Raw genomic sequence first — 26,737 nt, forward strand, 5'->3', positions numbered from 1 at the left:
TTAACAATTCTAAAATGTTATACTGTGGAATCATTTAATTTTGTGGGTAACGATTTAGTGGTATGTGTGTGGATGTTTGATATTGACGTTTTCCGAGGTGTGCATACAACATGTAAAATCCTATAGAAGAATTGTTACTTGCTGAACAATTAATTTTAAGGTTCACCTGTACCTGACAAATCCCCAAAAATTAATATCCAACAAATAATTAGATAATGAATCCACAGCGCTTAACCAGAAGATTAAACAAATTTTCACCACGTCTTAGATGTTTATTTCAACATTAAGAACTTTGGGACTTTGTACAATGAAGCAAGGGTGTCATATGACCACCAGATGGCAGCACTTTACTCCTACAGTAGTTGACAATAAGTCTTACCAGATTTCTTGTTATGAACTTGTAACATCTTGGTAAAAAATTTACTAACATTTGCTTTCTCTTTCTGAAATTATAAATAAGAGGAAATGTTATGGATTGATGCCAACAAGACTTCACTATCTAATTCATATTCATCCTCAACTCTGTGCAAGAAAATAATTATCCATTTTAAAGAGGATCAATAAAATCACAAAAATAATTGATGCATCAGACTAAAAAAAATTTGGGTGTTTACTCTTAAGCCATTCTTTTCAAATATTATAGGGTCTGCCATTTCAGGTGTTATTGTAAAGTCCTGAAAAATTTGTGTTTTCTATTGCAAACTATTTGATTTCAATGGAAAATATGACTTTTCAATGAGCTTATAGTTTCCCTTTAATACTTACCACTTACCGGTACATTGTATTACCAGCAAGCAAAATTTGTCAGAAGAATGAAGTCATGTTCATGTTAGACAAGTGTTTCCTACTTTCTGTTGAGTTTTTTTTATGAAATAAGTTAGTAATTACAATTATAACTGTTTTATTGGTAAAGGTCTATGAAAAACTGCTCATAAAACCAAAAGAGTCTGCGCTAAAAGTTTGGGTTGGTATTAAACCCTATTCATTGAAATAAAACTTGATTCACTGCATTTTTAATGCAAGTATTTTCATACTACTATCCTGTAATCTTATTTCAATACATACCCTTGATTGTGAGAATTCTATGTGTGACAGCCATAGTTTGACATCATCAGGAAATCTGTTGGTTACCAACTGTAAATGGAATATAAGATAATTCAATTACAAATAATATTCTCTAAATAGACAGGAGAAAGATAGAGGTCAGAACCAGTATCTAAAATAGCTTGAAGATGGTAACTCACAAAATCTGTGAGGCAAAATATTGATAAAAGGTACCATACATCAGGAATTTGTGTGCGTGTCTGCTTTTCTCTATGTTCACAATTTTACCCTGAACTGTACCCAACAGGAACATTTCACTGTTCTTTTCATCATGAACTGTACAATGATCTTTGAACAAGGTTAAATTTAAATGTCAATTCTATAACGGTAATCCCAAACTAAACAAAACCTGACTAATTGCTTTGGAGTTCAATTTACCCTGCTTAAAACATGCCTAGCCTGCATAGTCTAGCTGGATATTCTTTAAGCTTTTTATTTTTATTTTTTATTTTCAAACTGGTTTCCGTAATCATCATGATCATGTAATCAAACATATAAATCATGTTTATGATTTGTCAGTCAAAATGTAACTTTATAAATGTCACATTGGTGTACATAAATAATTCATTGCAAATTTTGAATACATATAACCAAACTGACACAAATAAAAAGGTTGATGTTTAGTAACCAAGGCATTTTGAAAATGGTGGTTGAACTTTCGTAATTTTATGTTCAAAAATGTTTATCAATTCAAATAAAACCAATATATACACAACTCGCAATGGTATCAATATTAGGTGAACACTCACTCTAAATAAGTTGTGTATTCTACACGTAATGGCATACTCAATTTCTGTCCTTTTGTGATGGTATCTCACTTTCTGTAAAAAATTATAACATTTATTAGTTTATATATATATACATTACAGATCTTATGACAATATATATAAGATATATATCAATAATATATTGATCAATTTGATAATTATATATAATGAATGAAACGTAACACAATGAAACCAACAATCAACCTGGCGATAGTTTCTTTATCTGATTAATAAAGTATATCTCAATAAAAAAATATTTCAGTAACAGATAAAGAAACTATCGCCAGGTTGATTGTTGGTTTCATTGTGTTACGTTTCATTCATTATATATAATTATCAAATTGTTCTCCCCACTAGCAAAAAAGAGTTCTTGGCAAATGATAGGTCAAAGTTTAATCATGTTAATTATGAGGTCAATTTTTTTTGTGATTTCTTCGTAAACCATGCCTGATGACATCACATATATACATTGTAGAGAACACAAAAAATCTCTGAAAAGGCAGAATGAAAATCATTACAGAAACAGACCTAACTACTACATGTACTATAACTTGTGTGTATTACGACATTTCTCCACTCACAACAGTTAGATTTTAATCATTTTTAAATCTTGGTAAGCCTCACACTTTAAATTTTAAAATTTAACTGTCTCGAGTAGAGAAATATCGTAACCCACTTGTTACAGTGGTTGAATCTTTATTTTTTGTACATTTTTTTCCTCTATTGTTTTATGTTTATTTTGTTTTTATGCATACAATTATTATGTGAACTTATTTGTTCATAAAATGATAAAAAAAAAAAAAAGTAAGAGTCTTGTGAGATAAAAAAAAAAAAACAATCAAAAAGGGTTATACCTGTCTCCTTGTATGTATAAGCTTTAGAACATCAACTTCATACTGAAATATAGAAATAAAATCATTATGTATATATATATAAACGAGTATAAATTGAAAACTACGTTCAAACCTATGATTGCGTTGGATAAAAACCGTATATATATTTACATTGAAGCAAGCTAGTACATTGTACATGTTGTACAGTGTTACAAGTTTTTTATCAAATAATTTTATGAACTTTATGACATGTATGAATGTCATAATCATGATAATACTATTGTTAAATGTTTTCTTATATTTTTTACAATGAGATTGCCAAGCAAATTGATATTTTACACTTTTGTTCTGTGTGAGCCAAGGTTCTGTGTTAAAGACCTTTATGATCTATAATGATTTACTTTTACAAGTTGTGCATCTTTATATATCTATATCATGTATATAGTATGCTAGATTATTAAGTTTGTTGATTTAGAAAAAAATGTATTTCCAGAGTCAAAAGTTTTTTCAAGAAATACCTTTCAACAACTTATAAAATGTGAAATTATCCAGTATTAACTCAAGACAGAAAGAAAGGTTGTATTACCAAACAATACATACATACCTTAATGTACTGCATAAAATCTTCCTTACATTTTGTTCTTCGTCTCAGCTTATACTCATAATTTGTTCTCTTCTTTAGAATTTTTCTAAAATATATAAGAGATTATAAAATTACACATAAAAGTCCTATTTCTGCTTGAAATCATTTTGAAAGCTAAATTCTATCAAACAACAAAAGTAGAAAAAAGAACAATAAACATAACAAGAGGCTGTCACAACGACAGCAAACCAGATTTATTAACATTTATTTGTGTCCTGGCAATATCACAAGAACCATAACCATTGATAACTGATGAACGGTGAAAGTGAAAATCGTCAATATCAAATTTGACCTGCATTTTGTCATCAGTAACAACATATTAAAATTTGGGAAGCTTTGATTGAACAGTTCATGCGTAAATGCACGGACACGACTGGAAAAGCCATTTTTCAATCTTTCAAGAACCATAACTTCTAAACGGTAAAAGTCAAAATCATCATTCTTGAACTTGACCTCCATTTTTTCATCAGTAACAACATATTAAAATTTTGAAAGCTTTGGTTGAACAGTTCATGCGTAAATGCACGGACTTGACTGGAAACGCCATTTTTCAATCTTTCAAGAACCATAACTCCTGAACGGTAATGGTCAAAATCGTCATTCTTGAACTTGACCTCCATTTTGTTGTCAGTAACAACATCTTAAAATTTTAAAAGCTTTGGATGAACGGTTCATGAGTAAATGCACGGACAACATTTGGTTGTCGCCCGCCCGCCCGAAATCAATTACCTCACTTTGACCAGAAACATTTCCTTATACCATGCATATCAATGAGACAATTTACTCTCTCTCATTTTTTAATGAGAAAAAAAAATAATGTTTGCATTTCATGCATTATAATCAAAAGTTCAAAATTCAAAACAAGGAAATGAATTTACATTAATAATTTTCAAATCAATGTTTTAGCTCTACCATGTCTACGTTTCAGGCTCAGTATTTTTTTGTTTATATGTACCTGTTTCAATTACATGTATTTTCAATTTAAAATCTAAAAGATATTAATGACAAAACATTCAGTATAATAAACATGATAAATTTAAAAACACACAGCTAAGAGATTGTTTCTCAACATGCTCTATGAAAATTACTGTCAACAACAAGAATTATAAGCGTAAAGAGTATATACATTTACAAAAAAATGTATCCCGTAAGTCATATATGTAACTTGTAGGCTTTTTATTTTCATTGGAAAATGTTGAAATAAAGTAAAAAGTTTATGACAAACTGTTAACTCTTTTTTTTCTTACATAACTGTCATAAATGTTAGAGGATGGGGTGCTATTTCCAATGAGACATTTTTTTTACTTTCCACCAAATACCAAATAATTTATGTTAAAGTTACCAACTTTTATTAAAGGCAGAGACATATAATACATTATTAGATGTATTATATGTCTCTGTTAAAGGTAACCAAAGTCCAAATGTGATTTTCTATGAAAATTGAAATGACTAAATGAACGAAAATAGTGAAAGAGTTTTAAATCCATTTATTCCATGAAAATGAAAAATTGAGTTTGAGGTACACTTTTATAATTATAGTCAATCCGTTTATTACACAGTTATATGCAGATGTATAGGCACCTAGCTGTCACTTTCATACATGTCATGTACATTTGTCAAAAACTCATATGTCTAGCGATCATAGTTTTCTTTGTACACCTGTGGTACTACATGACGATGAATATAAAAATACTAAAGAATCGTTGATATTAAACAGAGTCCTTAAATAAGCTGTCAGGCTGTTAGTCTGGTTGGAAATGCAAATTAGGCGTCTGCTTTTGGACGTTTTGACAGACCTACCTAGTTTCGATTCCAGTACAAATTCCTACTCTTTCCATTTGCTCCAACTCAGGGAGCATTTCCTCAATACTCTGTTGGACATATTCAGCCATTGTGACACTTCTGAACAGAAGCTGATTTTAAGAAATAACAGGTTAATGTCAGTGTTTACACCGTCCTTTTCAACACGTGCTTGTTTTTAAAAGACCGGAAGTTTCAATTGTAATAACCAAAAAAGGAAAGTCCGGAATAGACATGATATTTTCTCGGTTTTTCTCTTGCAATTTAACGTTTGACATTTTTGAACCCCATTTTTCGTATATAATAATTATATTTATCTGTTAACGAATTCAACAATTTATAAAATGTCAGTTGAATGCACATCTTTATTCAGATGGAAAACTGGAAAACTTAAAGAAGAATGTAGACTTTTTTTTATATTTTTAAAAGTTTTTAATATCTTGAAAATAAAATCTGTGATAAATAAGTAACATCAAAATTTTTCAAGTTAATCAGTTTTTCTTTAAAAACCACTGTATATACACATGTAGCTGGCAATTTTACAACCGCGACCATAATTCACAGTACCATGAGACAACATGTCGTCTGCAGTTTCCTCTACTAATTTCGATCACAATAGTAGGACCACGATGAAGAGAAATCTCAACATGCATCAGTTCTGTTTATTGAATAGTAAACTACACGCATGTACCAACATAAAAAGATACTGGTGGTTATAAAATTCGCTGTCTATGGGTAAAAAATGCCGGGATGATACTCAGTATTATATTTGGACTACTCAAGAATCAAGTTATGAATGCATCAGTCGGGGTGTTTTTACCTTTTAGTACCGTGTGGCAGGGAAGAGGGATATTGGTGAGGGCACATGGTAAAGTGCTATTTTCGTGCATCGTATTATGGCCTTTTTATTTCACGTTTTTTTTTTTTGTTATTGTTTTGACGTTTTATTTCTCGTTTTCTCGTGTTTGGTTCGATCAGAGACAATACAATATATTATGTATTATATGTCTCTGGTTCGATGTGTGTGCTTCGTGTTTCTCGGCCTTATTTATTTTCCGTGTTTCGCGTCGGTACTCCTAATTTCTCCTGCTTCGTCCCTAATTTTAATTAAATTTTAAAAGTAAACCAGTCTGTGAGAGACTAATTTAAAGTCAGCCCAGATATTGATTGCTCCCTTCATTTTTAGCCTTTTTCTCATGAATAATATTTTTTTCAAATCGGATGCAAATAGCGGACGCTAAAAGGTGATCACATGGTCTCCATGTTCTGTTGTGTCACAACTATAAATATCTAGTTTTATGACAATAAAGATTTGAATTGAATTGAAATAATAATGACTGCATGATCTCAAAGAACGGCTGAGTAATAACTTTTCTTACTTTTTTTCTTAATATAATATACGATTATATTTCTCGTGCTTCGTTTTTCCCGATTTTGATTTTTCGTGCAACGTATTTGCGATTTTTATTTCCGTGTTCAGTGTCCCCCTTTACCACCCTCATTGTTTACAAGTTACATCCTTTATTATTAACTTATTTTTTCAATTGTATTGGTTTCCTTTTACTTTTAGTTTAATCTTTTAATTATCATTGCACAAGCCATGAAAACTGATTGTCGCGATTGCATGGTTTTGCAAAGCCTTGTTGATATACTGCAGCATTATGTTTTCCACTAATCTTAGACAGACAGACAAAGGGAACATTTGCTGAAGGAAAACAACGACTTCGCCGGATCGAAAGCCGTCCATTATAATCGAGTGATAAGACAACGAAGAACTGTACTACTGTGACCTATTGTGACCCCTATAAAGATAATAACAAGACGTTGTATTCATGTTTACGTATGGCCATTTACAAATGAAGAATTTAATATCGATAAACATAGGCAAGTACTCTTTAAAATATTATAATGAACGTCACAGTGTAGATACTATTCTGTACGCTATCCGGAAGTCGCGATTTTCGAAGCGAGGATTTCAAACTGTCTAACAGAACGGTTTTGTTTTGGTGCTTTTTCTCATCATTTGTTTACTCCTATATCTATAAAGTGCTTTGCACATCTTAAATGTATGTATAACATCATAAATATGAGTAACTGTAACAAAAACATGCAGTAGAATATAAAATATTCGCGTGCATCACACCAACTTCATAGAAAAAGTGAAATCGATTGACAATTTTGCTCTCGTAGTACAAAGCAGAGAATCTTTTATTGCGAATATTTGCATCAGTTTACAGTAAAATATATACTGTTTCAATATTCCTACCGTATTTAAGTAGAATGTTCGTATTTCAAATAAAAAAATATGCTTTCCTTGAGGAACCCAAAATAAATTACTGTACGATCAGTCTAAAACTGACTGTATTCTAGTAGCGATTTCAGATTTTTTGTCTGTATGACCAGTCGTGATTTTGAAGAAAAAAACAGCAACAAATGGAAGTTTTTAACGACCTTGACTGAAAAACAACGGCAATTTGAAGGTATATACGTGTCTATGTGATATTATGATTGTGTCCATGGAACTATAACGTGTAATTTCTTTCATCAGACAATACAAATATATTTCTGATGATTTTTGTAGACGGCAAATTAATTTTTGTTCCGTCCGTCTTACTTAAAATCAAATGCCTAAAAAGCAATACATGATTCGCTTGTGGACTGTATTAGTGTGTCGTTGCAGTTATCTGTTTAACTATTACATTTTTAAAGACTATTTACACCGTCTACCGTTGATCAATTGGTGATTACATACATCAAGCCTGTCTCTTTTAAAATGACAAAAAATAGATAGAGAAAGCTTTGTTAAAAAACTTTAGGTATTGAGGAAAGAATTAACGAAATTATACCCCGCCACTTCTATAGTCCATGTTTTGGAAAAAAATAAACCACCAGAAAAACTAAATTATAGGTGCACAGAGGCATCATTTAAGAACGAATATGAGAAAGTTTTATTAATACTAGTATATGGTAAGTTTTTGAAAGTTGCGTAAAGTAAGCGGGTACCACCCAATAAGGTAATGGAAAAGTCCATATCATGGAAATAAAAAACTAATGATTTTTCGAAAGACCAAAATAAGAGGTACACAATTGAATTAAATGATAAGGAATCTGAAAAAAAAAGATTCATTAAGTTATGACAAGTGTCTGAAGGAAGTTGTGGATATAAAATAGGTACGCTTAATATAAGGTTATGACAAAGTCCGTATTTACGATAGAGAAACATCAAAAATATTTTTACAAAATATTCGAAATAGAAGGTCCATACATACATTAATATATTACAAATGGAGCAATTTTAGAAAAGTTTAACAATTGGTTTTGGAGGTCACGGTTGGAAATATCTGATGGGAGCCCCCATATAATGCAATATTCAAGTCCGTATCTTATATAAAGAGACCCCATAAAATATTCTTAATAAAATCAGAAATACATTCCTTTTTTTATATAAATAAGGCCGTTAATTTTCTCGTTTGAATTGTTTTACATTGTCATTTCGGGCCTTTTTATAGCCGACTCTGTGGTATTGGCTTTGCTTATTGTTGAAGGCCATACGGTGACCTACATTTGTTAATATCACGGTGTCATTTTGATCTCTTGTGAACGGTTGTCTCATTGGCAATCATACCGCATCTTCTTTTTTATATTTTTTATATGTATGATACCACTGTGTATCATCGCCACCGGAAATTGGGTACTAACGAAGCGGAGAGAAATAGAAAAAAAAGTAAACAAGTTAAGAATTCATCCAATTTAAAGCATTTCCACTCATTTGATGAGGGTGCCGCTTAAGAAATGATTTTCTGATATATAATTCTTTAAATTATTAGGCCGATAAGAACAAAATTAATTCAAGATTTTGTGTAATACCCCAAAACTTGCCACTTAGTACCGGAAAATTTCGAGGTCGATCGTCCTCTGTCGCTCCATTCTCAAGATATTGAACTGTTTTTCATTATTTTTCTAGACACATTTTTAGATTATTATAGTGTGGCATTATATTTACTGAAATTTGTTGTCAAAAACATGTTTTTTAAAGAATATGGACAAAAACATTGTTTGTTTGTTGTACGGCGAATTGCAGGACGTTGTACGGCGAATTGCAAAATAACAACTTTTGTGTGTACGGCGTCTTGCAATATATCATATTTTTAAGAGGAAATTAATCACTGTTTAGATAAAATCAAGTGACGATATTTTGTTGATATCAAAGCTTTACAGGCTTATAAATATACAAAATGTCCAACTTATCAAATATTATTAAATACATGCCGTTAATTCAGTTCAGAAGGCCTCTGTTGCGTTCCGCTTTTCGATTTTGTACAAAAAGGTTTTTTCAACCATATTATCCTAAATACATTTATATATCGTTATACTACTAGCGACTGTTGTCTTTTTGTTTTAGTGTAAATTCAATAAAATAAACCGTCCATTCATCGTTTGTTGGTGCTAGCTTTAAAAAACAGTGGAGATGTGGTATGATAGCAAATAAGATAACTATCCATCAGGATAAAATAAAGTATATGCTATCGTACGGCCTTCAACAACGAAAACTCCTACGAAAACTCGTACCTTATATAGCTGAGACTACTATAACAGTTATAATAGTCTCAGCTTGTAGTCTCAGCTTGTAGTCGGCTATAAAAAGCACTGACAGAAAAATGTGGAAGGACTCAACAAGAAAACTAACGGCCTTACTTATATACAGTGTAACACTGAAACAATTTATGAAAACAACAAATAAGATAGAGATGAAGCAACGAAAATCACCGAACCACAGGATCGAAAATTCGGACAGACAACATTAAGAAAATACTTTGTTTTCATCGAAAGTAAGGAGAAAAAAATCGTGAATTGCATTTCGAATTAATTTTCTTGTCTGTTTCTTTTTGAAAATATATAATTTGTATACATCTTAAATGCTGTGAAGCAAATGGTATTTCTATCTAATGCATTTTATCTAATGCATAATTAGATGGGGGGGGGGGGGGGGGGGGGGTCCGTTAACATGTTAACAACACCTCGATTTTGGCAAAAACTGTTAACAACAAATTTTAAATGCTGATAAGAGTTAACAGCAACTTTAATTTACTTTTTCCAAACGAACTCAAAAGCAATGTATACAAAAGTTTGAAAACCACTGTACAAAGTCGCAGAAATGCCAAGCTCCATAAGGAATCTTATATAAAGCTGACTAATTTTCAGAAGACACACGCAAGTACCATATTTTTTTATTGACACATGGACAGACAATTGAACGGATGGAAAAACAGACGGAGTGATTGACTCCAAGAAAAAGGACTATGTCATGAATAATCGAAAATGCTTCAAAAAGCAAAAGGGAGGCTTCTTCTGGTTATGTATATTGTTGAGTAAATGTTTTATGTCAATCAGTCGTAGCAACTTGGGTTATCGTCATGACGTAGGAAAGTAAAACACACAGAATGAGTGAATACTATAGGGCGGGGCTCTTATAAATTATGGTTACATCTCAGTCAGGGTTTTTCATACGACTCATTGCTTACATGATTTTATTAAAAGGAATTACATCTCCAAGTCCTAATTAAGAACTGAGAGCTGAAATAAAAATCTCCATCTTTACATTTCTGAAGTCTTAGACTAGCAATTTGACATCAATTTGAGAACCAAGTCCTCATTTTTCGGCCTCTTCTACCAGGCCACACTGTTCAGTTATTTTACGAATTGCAAATTGAAAAGGTACTTTATTTTTCACAATTCCGTCCAGGTACTCTGGGTCAATATAACTTATCAAACATTTCATATACATCTCAATTATTTTCATCATAGGACTGACCAGTGTTTCAGCTGGATAAGAAGTGGCCTTTCCTTTTAACGTTTTGGATACATTACAAATAGAAGCCAGCTATAACTACATTGGTTAGACGTATAAAGAGGGGCATGAGATATCCCTAAACATGTTTAACACTGCCGCATTTGTTGCACCTGCATTTCCGTAACCTTTGCTACATTTGTATATAGTCTTGTATTTATTTCATTTTTTAAATTTTGGTTCATTTATATGTTTCAAGAACAAACATTGAACTTCTACCCCCTTTTTGTAGTTAAATGATTGCTCACTTAGGAGACAGCTTCAGGTATATCAATACACAAGTACAAGTTTAGTTTCGCATTATAGCCATGGTGAATTTTCTAAATATGAAAGTTTTTGTACAATTGAATTGATTTTGGATATTTGGATAATAGTATATCCTTCCTAGTGGGTTTATATGAACATTTAGATTGTTTTTAGCATGTTTTATAAGCCATTTTTCAGTTTGAACGTCCATACGTTCCTACCCGTACCGCCATAGATTTAGAAATTTTGTAATGTTTTTCAACAAAGATTTGACGCTCGATCTTTTCAATTCAATTTTATGGAAAAAACAGCAGAAATGCATATGATGTTTTTTTTACCTTTTGATAGATATATGTCTATGGTTTCAGGAAAGGTATCACTCTTATTGATTGAAATTTTCCTTCGGACCAAATTTTTGAGATCTTTGTGACATGTTCAACCCCCTATTTTGCAATATTTGGTATCAAATAAATGCTGGTTGTTGCCATGGTTACACAAAAAAAAAGATTATATTACACCATTATTACTATTGGAAATCAAATTTATGGACGATTCTCTTTCCATAAATATACACATGCATAACTCAAATAGTAAGCCTTATTTATTAGGAAGGAAGGGAAAGAGGGTGTTTAAAAATTATGAGTGTTAATTCTAAGTTTTTTGTCCTATCTGTGAATTAACACCACACCCTAGTGCATAATTTTCTCGTTGCGTTGGGTTGTTTCTTCTATATATTTGGTCGGGCTTCTGTTTATCTGACATTTTCCTCATTTCCATTCTCAATTTTATCAAGGATTTACTATACTCAAATATTTTTTAAAGATATGTACAGTTACATATATGCTGTTTGTCACTCCTTTGTGAAAGCAACAGAGATGGACAGCAAATTTTAATGTGATTCTTGTAAATAACAGTTAACAAATAAACAGTTAACAACATTGCAAATTTTAACAAAACAGATTACAAACAGTGGGTTAAAAACAGTTAACAGTTTTTAAAATTTATCAGTGAAATAACAATTTAAAACAAATTAAAACCTTGAAAAGGACAAAAACAGTTGAACATAAAAGGGTACCCCACCCCCCTTAAATATTTGAACTTAATACTTCATTTTCTTTGAAAGGACGGTAAATAACTATTCTATAATTAGCAAGTTGCCATACAGTTGAAAACAAGTTGCCATACAGTAAATTTGTCAACACGAGCAAGTTGCCGTACACTAGACTTTATTTCTTATGGTCTATATTCTTTAAAATACATCTTTTTGACAACAAATTTCAGTAAATATGATGCCACACTATAATAATCTAAAAACGTGTTTGGAAAAATAATGAAAAACAGTTCAATATCTTCAGAATGGGGCGACAGAGGACCGTATCGACCTCGACATTTTCCGGTACTAAGTGGCAAGTTTTGGAGTATTACACAAAATCTTGAATTAATTTTGTACTTATCGGCTTAATAATTTAAAGAATTATATATCAGAAAATCAATTCTTAAGCGGCATCCTCATCAAATGAGTAGAAATGCTTTAAATTGGATGAATTCTTAACTTGTTTACTTTTTTTTCTATTTCTCTCCGCTTCGTTAGTACCCAATTTCCGGTGGCGATGATACACAGTGGATACGGAATCCGAGAAAAAAATAATTAATAGTTATACCAGTGACGGATTCAAGAAAATTGGGATCCGGAGGTTTGAAACTCCTTTTTTTTAACTTTCAATGCATTTGTATGGGAACATATATTTGGAATCCTCTTTTCTCCTGGATTGGACCCCCTCTCCATTTAAAAATGTCTGGAAACACCAATGTATATTAAGTGGTGTATGTGGAGATGCGCTTGCAAAACCGGCGAAACATGTTGTACCGGTCCAACGGACGAACGGAAAGACGGACTTCATTATCACTATAAACCATCGCCTCACAAAGTGGTGTACAATTGAGTGTGAAAGAGACAGATCTACATCCAAAACAAAGTGAAGGAACTGTGATCAATTATAGGCTACAGTACGGCCTCGAATGTTTGTAAATTCATGCATTTTTATATAGTAACTATTAAATCTGTGTGTTTGTACAATTTTAAGTAAAACGGAGGACATTTCTCAAACTTCTATAAACAAACAAACCTTTTTCTTATTTCAGCCACATTCAAACATCCTTATACTTAATGTAGTAAGTCGAGTACACCCTATCAAGCTAAAACATGTTTGAAAAGTTTACAGGATGTGAATTTATTAAAATATATTTGTGTTATTTAGAAAAATGACATCTTCTAATGTATCGTAAATAACTTTGAAATCACTACTAGAATACAGTGAAATAACGACTGATCATACAGTTTCAAAATATACAAGCGAGACTGATCGTACAGTGAGAAATTCAAACAAGTGTAATTTTCTTATTTCTGGCTTCAAAGATCTGGCTGAAACTTTTACCACCACTTTAAATACACTTTATCTAGTAAATTAAGTCTGGATTTTACGTTAATTTGTACAGTAAGAGTGCAAAAAGATTGTTTTTAGGTTCACCAACTGATTTTCCTTAGTGATGCACTTGAAAATCTCTTAATTAAGGCAAAGATACGAATAATGAATGTGCTAAATTTAATTATAAACCATTTGTGAGTATCGATGTCAGCTGAATTAATCATTAAGCAATGTACAGATGAACATCTTACCGTTTAATATAGTATATCCGACAAATTTAAAATGTGATCCAAAAAGTTCTCGCTTCGAAAATCGCGACTTCCGGAAAGCGTACAGAATAGTATCTACACTGTGAACGTGGTTGTCTTCAATTCAGACTAGATATATAACTATCTTTGATGTTGGTTTTTCGTAAGATTTTCATTGGTGTTGCATGGTTGGTGTGGTCATATGTAAAGTCCAATATTTAATTATGTGGAATTTACAGTTTAACACTTATGAACAACACCAACAAACGACAACCACTGAACAGCAGGCTCATGACTTAGCAAATGCACCGGGTTAATAAATGTTTGTAGCAGGCACCAACCTTCACCTTAACCTAAGACAAGTAGTGTAACATTAAAATATAAAAAGACAATTGATATTGTTTTTTTTATGAATACATGGAGATTAAAAGGCAACCTATAGTCTTATTTAAAACAGCACATGGGAATCTGTGTAATAAATATGCCAAATTTTGTATTGTTTCTAGTCTGCACAAGTTGTAAATAAAGCAAGCAATTTTTAGATATGAAATACGATAACTACTGACAGCATGGTTCCTGGCTTGGTATAGAAAAGAATAGAATATTTAACAAATAAGGATCTCAGTAGGACATATAGCATATAAACAATATTTTTATAAGCATCAACATATGCAACCATACAATAAATCCTAACCTAAAGGATAAGCAGATCCTTCAACATGTTGAGCAGAATCTGCTTATCCTTCTGGAGCACCTAAGATCACCCCCAGTTTTTGGTTGGTTTCTAGTTGCTTAGTCTTAAGTTTTCTATGGTCATGATGGTGTGTCTTGTGTACTATAGTTTGTCTGCTTGTCTTTTTCCTTTTTAAGCCATGGCTTTGTCAGTTTATTTTTGATCTATGAGTTTGAATAACCCTCTGGTATCTTTCGCCCCTCTTTTAATATATAACAGTGAACTTTCCTTAGTCTAAGAGAGTTTGGTAGATTCCCTGTATACCTTTTTTCATTTCACCATGTTCATGGGTGGGGGCGCTCGCTATTATCTCAATAACGTATACTCCTCATCTTATATTTATGACGAAAACATATTTATATCTATGACTTGTGCCTTTTATACTTGCATGAAGACCCATTGGTATCCTTTGGCTGTTTTACGCTGTTTGGTCTGGTTTTTGTCTCCTCGACATATTCTCCATTTCCATTTTTCATTTTGGTGTATGGTTTACGAGTCCAAGAGATAATTATATACATTTAATATTTTTTGGATATTTTTAGATACACAAACAATTTAATAGATCCTTACATTAAATTGAATGATTTTGATACACTTATGGTTGATTTTTTAATTGTTAGTGTTTAACACAACTTTCAGCACTTCAGTGATAGTCAGTTTTATTGTTATTCTGTAAACATTTAATTTTCACCCCTTTTTTCTCTAATCTTCATTAAATTAACCCCCTTTTTTCTCTAATCTTCAAAAAATTATACCAATCTTCATTTTTTTTGCCCATTATTCTTTAATCTTCATTTTTAAGGGCAATATTCTTTAATCATTTAACCCCATCCAAACCCTCCTAAAAACTAAGTATACTATAAGGAATATCATGACGTTCAGTGGTTGTCGTCTGCTTATGTGGTTCATAAGTGTTTCTCGTTTATATATAGACTAGACTGTTGATTTTTCCGTTTGAATGGTTTTACACTAGTAATTTTTTGGACCCTTTATAACTTACTATTCGGTGTGAGCCAAGGCTCCGTGTTGAAGGCCGTACCTTGAACTATAATGGTTTACCTATATAAATTGTTATTTGGATGTAGAGTTGTCTCATTGGCACTCATACCACATCTTCCTTTATCTATATAGTCAATTTAGATGGCCGTCAACCCACCTGCCACATTTGGGTTCGAACTCACAACCTCGGTGTTGACATGCCAGTAATGCAGTAGATAAACTTCTAAGACCACTGGGCCACAGAGGCCCTTGACACTATGAAGAATGATACAGCTTATGATTTTATGGTATATTCTACCGAAAATGTAACAATTCAGTTTACCTAGCTCTATTTTGTAAACAGGCAAGTATCTAGAGTACCCACACTTTTTAAAAGCCGGAATGCTAATTAAAATATTAATTTAGGTTCTTTTAGTCTTTAAAAAGAAAGTAGATTTGTATTGTTATAGTTTTGTATGTTAAAAGAATCTTCATGTTTCAACTTTCAATTCATTTTTTTTTTGTAGTTGTGGTCCTAGCTCTGGTTTACGGAACAGACGATACAGTTGCAGGTACTGTATTTCGGGTCTCTATATCAAACAATACTATTAAGAGGAGAAAAGGGAAGTAATCCAAGTGACAGTATAACAAATGCAGACACCAACAAATAACAAAAGGACTACCAGACAAAAGTCCAGTATACAATATTAAATTGAAAACCAAAGAGACAGCAATACCTGGGGACTATTATTCTAACGTTTGTAAAATAGTCCCTGGCAACACTAACAAACTATATAAAAAGTAAAATTATAAGCACTTTATAATCAAGTTAATCGTGTGTCTCTGAAGCGTTTTCTGTATATTATATAACTTTTTTTTTGTCGTTGGGTTTCTTTGTTTTACACGTATAAACCATATATACTTTCTTAAATCTATCTTCATCGGGTAATAGTGAAGAAACTAGTGCATATTGATAAAATATAGATGAGAGGTATAAGTCAATGAAATCCTTTTTGTCCACAAACGGTCGGACTCAACAATAGACAGGCGATATTGGCAAACTAGAAATTCCTATCCATTCCCGTTGCCAAATATTAAGCACTAGTGATTCAAAGAAACATTGATACATTTCACATTTTATACATATATATGTATATTTTAAATGCATGTATGTAATCATATAAAACAGCGAGTGATTTTGATATTTTGATAATAAGACTGTTCACCGGGTTTGTACCGACATAATCATCACGACAGATGCAGCATGTGGAGCAGGATCTCGTTATCCTTCATGACCATTTGATCCCACCCCTGGTAATTGTGTTAGTGTTACTCAGTCCGGTTTTTATGTTGTGTTTTGTACGCTATTTGTGTTTTTTTTTTTTGTTGTTTTTTTTGTTTTTTTTCTTGCTATGACATTATTGGGCAAAAAAAAAGTATGTATGTTTACTGTACCCCTACCTATCACCTACCCCGAAGTTTTTTTTGGCCAATTTTGATTAAGCACTGTTAAAGTCACAATGTTGCTCCCATAGACTCAATGTAAAAAAATCCCTTCCGGCTACCCTGTTTTTTTCCAGCATGTGACAGTAAACACACATGCTCTTTTGTTTGGCCTTGTCAATTTAAAAATAAGTAAATGTGGTTAAGTTGCCAATGAGACACCTATTTTAAGTTGTTTTTATGCCATTACATTATTTTCAATATAAAACAAGGAGATGTGGTATGATTACCAATGAGGCACCTACCTATCCACCAGAGTTCAAATGAAGTCGATATAAGCAATTATATATACACTAGATCGTATATACTATCAGTATGTTACCACTTAATTGGTTTGAATATATTTAGCCTGTCTTAAATGATATTTTCTGATATGTGTATATTTGGTCTTCCTGTAGCAATGCTTCCCCGGATATGACTTTCGATATACTTTGGATTCATTTACATTCGTGGGTACTAATTTTCGTGGATAAAAAAAACCTTACATTTTCGTGGATATTTAATTTCGTGGTCTACATACAGCATTATAAAAAATTTGAACATTTAATTTCGTGGTTCACCTATGTCCACGAAATCAACGAAAATTGGTATCCAACGAATATTAATGAATCCACATTATACGTTCTAATCAAAATACATCTTTTTCTACAGTAACAGCACCAGTGTGTTCTGACTGTGCAAACGTTGATCACCCATGGAATTGTCATAAATCAGTCAGGTGTCAAGCTAATGACGTAAGTCTAAATTGGGGTCAAGAACAGGTGAATTACAGGTAGATGTAACAAAACGCCCAGGTAGATATCAAGATCCAGTCCTTAAGAGGACCCCATAATCCCTAATGTTGTTTTAGTCTAATTACCAAATGTTGGAGAAACGTGACCACACCCATATAGGTACTTGGGGACAGGACAAATATTCTTTTATAGATCTCACCCTTATTTTCCAAATTCCGTTATTTTCTTTAATTTCGAGCTCTACTGTATTATATGAATATAGATATACTTTCAATAAGTTGTATTTGTTATTTTTATCAATTCCAAATTTACTATGGATGATCACAGCGGTAACTGGGATACACTCTATATAATATGTCAGTAACCGCTGTGAATACTAAATAAATTTAGAATTGATAGTAAATAGCAAATACAACTTATTTGTAGTATATTCATGTTCATAAAATTGAAATTAATGATAAAAAAACCAAGAAAGCAAACATAATGGATTTTGAACAAAAAGGGGGAGGCTAAAAAATTGTCTTGTCCCAAAGTACATATATAAAACATGACGGACATAATGTAATTTAATGGAAAACTCTGCCCAATCATATGTTTTAGTATAAAGCAATTATTATTTGGTTTCTCCACTGACTGAAAAGACTTGATAAATGTTCAGGTCAATTTGAAGTTTTAAAAATGCTAAATCCTAGGTACAATGATATCGATATAAACGCTAGTTAGCATTTTCTATATTGCGATTCTTTATGTTTATTGAAATGCTTTCTTCTTTCGGATATTTCTTTCGAAATGATACTTAAAAGGAAATTTATGGGAGGAATAGAAAAAAACACAATTTGGAAGTATATTTTCTAAAAATCAGGAGACCTTTATTGGTTAACTGCAAACTGACATCTATGAGGGTCTTACTCTAGAGGGTGTAGGTGGGGAGGGGGGTTATAGAATATAGAATAACAGCAAACTTGTGCAGAATAAAAGTTGATAAAAAAAATAAAGTATATAGTGAAAATTGCATTACAAATTTAGAATAGAAAATAATAGGGTGTTGAAAAAAAAAGGAATCGAGAATATACATTTATTTTATTTAGAATATAAAAATCAGAAGATGTGGTATGATTGCCAATGTGACACTGTCCCGAAATGACAAATGTAAAACAATTCAAACGAGGAAAACGTACAAGCCTGCTTATCGTACAAAGTAAACACATATCAAATAAGATACACAGCAACAAACATCATCACTGAATAACAGGCTCCTGCCATAACTCCTTTTTAATCAATAGTTCTTCTTTTAATTACAACTTCTTTTAATGAATTCTATCTACATGTATACTAGTAAGTATTATCAAAATTAATAGTAATAACATGGTCAAAAGTTTCCTAGCTCTCCTAGAAAATTCTGTCGTAGTCCTTCTTTTTGGGCGATATTATAGAAATAATTATATATATCAACAGGTGTGTTATGTTAATGTATTTCTACACCAAGGAGCAGTACTTTACACACTAGGATGTCAGAGGAAGCAGGTGAGTATTCATATGCAGTTTTAACAATATTTTCATTGGTTGAAATCATTCCACGTGATGTTCAACAAAACTTCATATTCCCCTCTGAACGTCTGGACTTTCTTGTGTTCAGAAGGCAAAAAAGTATAGGCAGTGGAACATTTACTTCACCCGATTTAGGGAGATGTGCAGATTTGCCCCCCTACATATCTCCCTAAGGCACAGAAAATAAAAGTATAATATCCCAGTGTAAATACAGCTTCAAATTATCAACGTCATCAGTGACTAACACATGTTTTGCAAACTTTACCATACAATAAAAAAAAGAAGTTATTAGATCTTATTACATAGACATTGTTAAATATTATCCCCTGTAGAAGAAAGAAATGAGGCTTCTCATGGGGGTGTCCAGTAATCACATAATCACATGTTTGCCATTATATTCACATAATCACTTTATTTGTTTAAAGAAAATAGTCCTAGATTATCAGATAATCAAATAATCATGAAATATTGGGTATGATAATCAAATGATCACTAGAAAAACGTCAAAGTAGTCACATATTAAAAAATACACCATAAGGAGGTTCACCTAACCGGGACTATGTTCACCAGGCAGCAAACTTGCAATAACCATATAATAAAAACTGATATTGCTGTCTCAAATCCAAACACCAAGCTCTTTTGTAGATTTCTTTCTTTGTTTGTTTTTATTTTCTCTTTTATTTACAGATCTGTTTAGAGTTCATAAATCATGCCGGTCCAAATATAGGAAAACGTATTGCTGATGCTGATTTCTGCTTCGCCTGCTGTATTGACGACATGTGTACCAGAATAACGTCATGTTATCAGCTAAGACAACGTGAGATTTATATTTAACTATGGCAACACTTAAACATAATTCATTGTTTGATGCTGCATACCCGTGTCTTGTAAGATGTGTAGGTAGGGATTTTTTCTGTGGCTAACAAAATAACTTGCATGTTTAAGCAAGAAAATGAGTAGGGTAAACATGTTCAATAAAGAATATTGAAACGATTTCTGGAATACATTTTATTCGGAAAGCCTGCTTTTTATGTGGATAGAAAGGCAACATTGAAAAAAATCTTATTTCTTGTTTGGCCTAATTCACTTTATTTAATAAATAGTAAAACAAAGAGTACAAATAAATTATTTTTGAACAGTGCAACACACTTGTTTATTCTTTGACGCCTTAAATAAGTGTTCTTAACCATGGCCCCCATCGTTCATTTTGATTGTCTTTGAATTGGCATAGTTGAAACATATAGACTGCGAAAAGACACCAAAGTGACTCATGTATCGTAAAAGATCAACCACGAGTAAAATGATGAACATTGTTGGCCAGATGGTGAATCGATTATTAAGAATAGCCATCAAAAAAATGTTTAATTGTTATATAGAGGTACAGTGGGAGGAATGAGATCTCACAAAACATATTTAACCCCACTGCATTGTAAATAGCGCATGTCCCAATTCAGGAGCCTCTAACCTTTGTTAGTCTTTTATGTTTGTTTTTAATATAAGTTCATTTATGTGTTTTGAAGATCTATTTGTGGACTGTTTTCTGCTCTTTAGTCGAGTTGTCTCTTTGACATATTCCCCATTTCCATTCTCAATTTTATAATATGTAGTTTTGTATATATTGTAGTATGAAAAAAATATGTGGTCACAACTTTGCTAGTTTTAGTTTCATCTTATTGTCTTTTCTTTTCTTTTTCAGAAATGAATGCAACGATGTTCCAGTGAGCCCAATCAGCTAGGATCTGACCCGTCGGTTGTTTCATGAATAAAACTATGAAGAATGCACTTTCTTTAAACTGAGTAAAACAAGATCATGAATCTTCTGAATTGAATTACCATATATATATATATATATATAGAGCATACAAATTTAAGCTTAATAATGAATAAAATAAGTTCAAGTTGGGTATTCGCTAATGAAACAGCAACCCAACAACAATGATAACCAAGGGGCTAAAAGACATAGAAGGCAGCACATTTTTGGCAGTAATTGTTTTCAATTTATAATGATTTCTTCTCCTAGATAGTAGATAAGCATTATTGTCTATAAAGTCTTTCAGATTTTTATTCTGCGCGTGTATCAAATTTAGGAACCACACATTTATGGAGGTATCGGTTAAAATACATTTCCATGTTCCACCTTGGTCTAGACACTTCCATTATAAAACCTAGAACGATCCTGTCAACATGTTCGACTGCATATTCTCTTTTATACTAGAAATTTAAATGAACTACATGATTTTAGATAATTCACATAAAAAATCCTGGCAATTGGACCAAAGAACATATCAATATGAAAAAGCACCAAAGTTAAACGTGGAATTCAGATGGTCCGAAATGCAATTGGCATACAAAAATGAAACAATAATGAAATTATTCTAATTCAAGATATTGCCTGACACCTTCTTCTTCATAATTATCTGTGTTATTCATAGCACTTTGATTTATTAAGTCATTTGAATGTCCAGGTACTAAGTCGCCATCATTAATTTCTTCATAGGGAGAAGTAGTCACGTCATAGATATTAACATTGTTTGTCTGTCCTGCCGCAGCAAAATATCTGTAATTTATATATTTTATTTATTAGAATGATAGACAATTAAAATTTAGAATTTTAGAATTTAAATACTGTTGAAGAAAATGTATGATATGTTTTCTTTCCGCGCAACCCATATTTTGATTTGAGACCATCTTCATCAGTTAACATTAAGACCAAAATTTAGGAAGCCAAATTAATTAATGTTTGAGAGAAAATAAAGGGACCTAAACAGAACAATCAAAACCCACATAAAGTCACTTTTTATTCTGGGAATAAAAACATGTATTCTCAACAACCATCTTCCTACATCCACTTCATTTGAAGTGTGGTGGATGGTAATCTCATTGGCAATCAAACCACATCTCCTAATTTTCACATTCCTTGATATAATTGAAGACAACCTGGTCAAGGAATTTAGAGCTATGCAAGAGGGAGATGCATTCCATAATCTAAATTGGTTCTCAATTTCATAACAGAAAACTTTAATAAAACAAAATCCGTATTTTTATTCAATAATGGCTTCCGAGCTGGTACATGTAGCTGGGACTAATAGTTGATAAAAAACATGCCCGAATCTTCATGCACATATTTCGCGTATTTATTCTTTTCAATCGTTTCATCTCATAAAACAATCAATACTTTTATCGGTTCTTATTTGTTTAATGTTAGAGATATTGGTTTGAAATATACCGTTTTGATTGAATTTTGCTCAAATAGATATCTGACGTTTTGAAATAAATGCCTATTTTACACATTTTAAATCACGGATAACGTTTTGACACAACCTTTTTCAACTTTTGATCTTCAGTGCTGTACAACTTTATACTTTTTTTCGCTTTCGATCTTTTATATCTGGACGTCACTGGTGAGTCTTGTGTGGACGAGGCGCGTTTTTGGCGTATTAAATTTTAAACCTGATGCTTTTTGTTATTCATTAATCATGTGTTTCTTTGTCTAATACGTTCTATTTATTTGTATTGTAGTCCTGTAATATTAAATTGTCATTTCAATGTTATATTTAACATTGCCATTAAAGTGCGAGGTTTGGCATGCCACAAAATCAGGTTCAACCCACCATTTTTTCCTTTAAAAATGTCCTGTACCAAGTCAGGAATATGGACATTGTTATATTATAGTTCGTTTCTGTGTGTGTTACAATTTAACGTTGCGTCGTTTGTTTTCTCTTATTTTGAGTGTAAATTGACATTGCGATAAGACGTGTCACGGTACTTGTCTATCCCTAATTCATGTATTTGATTTTGATGTTATATTTTGTTATTCTCGTGGGATTTTGTCTGATGCTTGGTCCGTTTCTGTGTGTGTTACATTGTAGTGTTGTGTCGTTGTTCTCCTCTTATATTTATGCGTTTCCCTCAGTTTTAGTTTGTTACCCCGATTTTGTTTTTTGTCCATGGATTTATGAGTTTGAACAGCGGTATACTACTGTTGCCTTTATTTACGATACCCATATATCCATCGTAAGATTGTACATATACGTCAAAATAACAAACTTTTTAAGCACTGTTACTAACGGGATTAGGAGACACTTGTGTTTGTAAACTACCATAATGAAGAGGAACTATTTATCGATAAACCATAAAAGTTTTATAAACCATTCAAACAACTGCAATTATAATTAATATTTGACAAACAGACAGTTAAGAGTTGTCTCATTGGCACCCATACCACATCTTCTTATATATAGTTCATCGAGATACTCACATTGCTCTTGATTCAGATTTTCTTTTTGAATCTATAAATAAATGTTAGATACTATCCATTGTAATGATGAATTAAAACACAACACAACTGGCAGACTTTTCATTTAAAAAGAAGATAACACCTAAAGGTAGAGTTATATAAAAAAAGAAGATGTGGTATGATTGCCAATGAGACAACTATCCACAAAAGACCAAAAATGACACAGACATTAACAACTATAGGTAACCGTACGGCCTTCAACAATGAGCAAAGCCATACCGCATAGAGTTATGCATAGTATGATCGGGAATATTGTTGTTGTTTCTGTTTTTGCTCAGGTCATAATCATATTCCCTTTTTCAACAGTTAATCAAACACATATAATCTAAATGCAAACTTCATTTATCAATTAAGCGTCAATCACCTACAAAGATATACATTTTTTAATGGTTTTATAATGCTCAGTATTTAAAATAAAATTGAGAATGGAAATGGGGAATGTGTCAAAGAGACAACAACCCGACCAAATAAAAAACAACAGCAGAGGGTCACCAACAGGTCTTCAATGTAGCGAGAAATTCCTGCACCCGGAGGCGTCCTTCAGCTAGCCCCTAAACAAATATATACTAGTCCAGTGATAATGAACGCCATACTAATTTCCAAATTGTACACAAGAAACTAAAATTAAATAATACAAGACTAACAAAGGCCAGAGGCTCCTGACTTGGGACAGGCGCAAAAATGCGGCGGGGTTAAACATGTTTGTGAGATCTCGACCCTACCCCTATACCTCTAACCAATGTAGAAAAGTAAACGCATAACAATACGCACATTAAAATTCAGTTCAAGAGAAGTCTGAGTCTGATGTCAGAAGATGTAACCAAAGAAAATAAACAAATGTTGTGTTTTGTGTACTATTATTTCCTATTGCTGTTTTTTTTTCAAGCCATGGCGTTGTCACTAATGAGTTTGAATGTTCCTTCAGTGTGTCTGTCTCTTCTCATTTCTATCTTTTTGCATACGTATGTTAACATAGTGTTGTTTGGTCGTCTTGTAAATAAATAAATAAAACACTATGAGAATATGAAGCGTCTAGTTTTCGTTTAATATGGACTAAACAGATTAAACACACTGTTATGAAATGTACTCGCATGTTTACTGATCTAAGGGGTGAGAAAATAATAATGCCACCGAAATATAGATCATTCTACTGTTAAAGTGCATTTACCCATCTCTGACTTTCAATTGTTTAGGTTTGAACGTTCTTGATCAAGTGAAATAATGAAAAAAACCGCTTCGGATGCACAGATGGAAACTGACAATGTTTCAAAAAGACAACACACCGTCCAAAGAGCAAAAAACAGCCCAAACGCAACCAATGGTTCATTAACCTTGCGAAAAAGAAAGAGAAGACACGGCTTCCTCTGCCTCATTTTAGACTTATATCTCGAATTTGATATACATGGTCATCTCAGTACCAGAATATATGACAAAGAGACAATTTTAATTTTAAAATGATCAATTTCCCCACCTTAGTTGCAATAAACAACTTTACCTGCATATGGGATAAACATTTACCAACTTATTCGATATTCAAGAGCTTGCAGCACCTACTCACACTTTGTAAACCGCGACCAGTATCTGAACAGGACGTTGATGAATCAGGGGTATGTCAAAGAACGCCTCGTTCTTTTTCTTAAAAGGTTAATCGGAAGGTACCAAGACATTGTTTATAAATACTACGTATCAACTTCATAAATAATACACGATGGTCTTGAAGTATAGATTCTGAGTAATGACGTTGTTTATCAATACTAATAAGGTGTTATTGAGTTCTTTTATTTGTTTTTGTGAATATTAAGTTTACCATGTTTACTGTTTAGTCAGTTTTTAGTAATACTCATTTGACGTGGCTCTGTACTCGTAAATCCCGTCTCTGTGTTATTGATCTATTATATAATGTTTTGTATTCTTGTCTACTTTAAGAAAATGGCTGTACCAAGTCTGGAAAATGGCAGTTGTTATTTATTCGTTTAATATGTGTGAGCTTTTGATTGTGCCATTTGTTTAGGGACTCTACGTTTTGAATTTGCCTGGGAGTTAAGTATTTTTGTGATTTTTCTTTTTGATACAGCTACAAAAGACACCAACATTGTTTTAATAAGTTAGATATACATATCTGACGAGGTAATGAAATGCTGAGACGGGCTTGAAATACCTCAGAAGATTACACTCAATAAAGGCAGCAGAAGCCGCTAGCCCTGCCTGATCAAGGAAAAAAGATAATATGATAATATATCCCTTGTATGCTATTTTCGTTACTTTTCTTTAACTTACCTCTTCTTTGTCGATAGACCAAGATAGATGATAGAATAACAGAGATCAAAAACAGGAAAACAGCAAGTAATACCAAGCTAAACAGTCTAACGTTAAAAACATTAGAACCTAAAAAAGATTGATATTACATATTTATTTGAACAGTAATTTTCCGAAGAAAATATTCACACTTCTATAATGATACACAATAACCGTGGTAAATATTTGAAATATTTGCTGAACGTCTGCGCATATTTTCAGTCATTCTATAGGGACTGTTAATCAAAGAAGATGTAAAGACCAGGAACTTAAAAGAATATCTATGAGACATGCTTGCTTAAATAAAAAACCCGCTGTATATGTTGTTTTTGGTAGGCTGTTGTTTGTTGTTTGTCGTTAGGTCTTCTTCATTTTTGTCATGTTGTTTTCAGTTATTTTCAACTAATGCGTTTTAAATGTCCCTTCTGTATATGTCGTCTCTCTTTTGCAACTGTTATGGGTTCCATCATAATAACATGCTTATTCTAGAAAAATTACAGACAAAAAGTACTATTGACACATGAATAGATATATAACTAGTGTGTATCTATAAAAACCATTTGATATGTATGCGTTTATAAAGTGCTATTTGATATTTTAAATATTGAATTGAAGTCCGAAAATGTACGAAAAATAAGGTTGATTATTCATTATAATTTGTTTGCAAGTAAGAATTTTACAATAAAAGCAGTATCTTATATATAATACCATTGCAAGAATTGTTTAATTCAAAT

General features: G+C 32.1%; 2 protein-coding genes and 1 long non-coding RNA gene across 3 annotated transcripts; 1 reads left to right on the plus strand and 2 right to left on the minus strand.

Annotated features, from left to right (window-relative positions):
* Positions 1-379: 379 nt before the first annotated feature.
* Positions 380-5,340, minus strand: LOC139505157 (U3 small nucleolar RNA-associated protein 6 homolog; the record flags this gene model as incomplete). The annotated part of the gene is made up of 6 exons (XM_071294940.1): positions 5,148-5,340; positions 3,309-3,393; positions 2,726-2,767; positions 1,854-1,925; positions 1,066-1,134; positions 380-443 (listed from the first exon to the last, which is right to left on the minus strand). Coding segments are annotated over exons 1-6 (424 nt in total), but the record flags the coding sequence as incomplete, so codon positions are not given.
* A 1,608-nt stretch (positions 5,341-6,948) lies between these two features.
* Positions 6,949-21,194, plus strand: LOC139505155 (uncharacterized). The gene is made up of 6 exons (XM_071294938.1): positions 6,949-7,031; positions 16,154-16,198; positions 17,781-17,863; positions 19,319-19,387; positions 20,099-20,228; positions 21,108-21,194. The coding sequence occupies exons 1-6, from the start codon at positions 6,980-6,982 to the stop codon at positions 21,131-21,133; spliced, it is 405 nt and encodes a 134-aa protein (XP_071151039.1). The 5' UTR covers positions 6,949-6,979; the 3' UTR covers positions 21,134-21,194.
* A 485-nt stretch (positions 21,195-21,679) lies between these two features.
* LOC139505156 (uncharacterized) lies at positions 21,680-26,113 on the minus strand. The gene is made up of 3 exons (XR_011659578.1): positions 25,986-26,113; positions 23,670-23,700; positions 21,680-21,968 (listed from the first exon to the last, which is right to left on the minus strand). It is a non-coding gene; the product is annotated as an uncharacterized lncRNA (long non-coding RNA).
* Between the last annotated feature and the right edge of the window lie 624 nt (positions 26,114-26,737).

This window comes from Mytilus edulis, unplaced genomic scaffold (assembly GCF_963676685.1).
Source record: "Mytilus edulis unplaced genomic scaffold, xbMytEdul2.2 SCAFFOLD_980, whole genome shotgun sequence".
NCBI lineage: Eukaryota > Metazoa > Mollusca > Bivalvia > Mytilida > Mytilidae > Mytilus > Mytilus edulis.

What these genes read in the sequence shown, in the direction of transcription:
- LOC139505155 (XM_071294938.1), top strand. Translation starts at nt 6,980, where the DNA reads ATGTTTACGTATGGCCATTTACAAATGAAGAATTTAATATCGATAAAC. An exon ending in TTTAATATCGATAAACATAG is followed by an intron (nt 7,032 to 16,153) that starts GCAAGTACTCTT and finishes TTTTTTTTGTAG; the next exon opens with TTGTGGTCCTAGCTCTGGTT. An exon ending in TCAGGTGTCAAGCTAATGAC is followed by an intron (nt 17,864 to 19,318) that starts GTAAGTCTAAAT and finishes ATATATCAACAG; the next exon opens with GTGTGTTATGTTAATGTATT.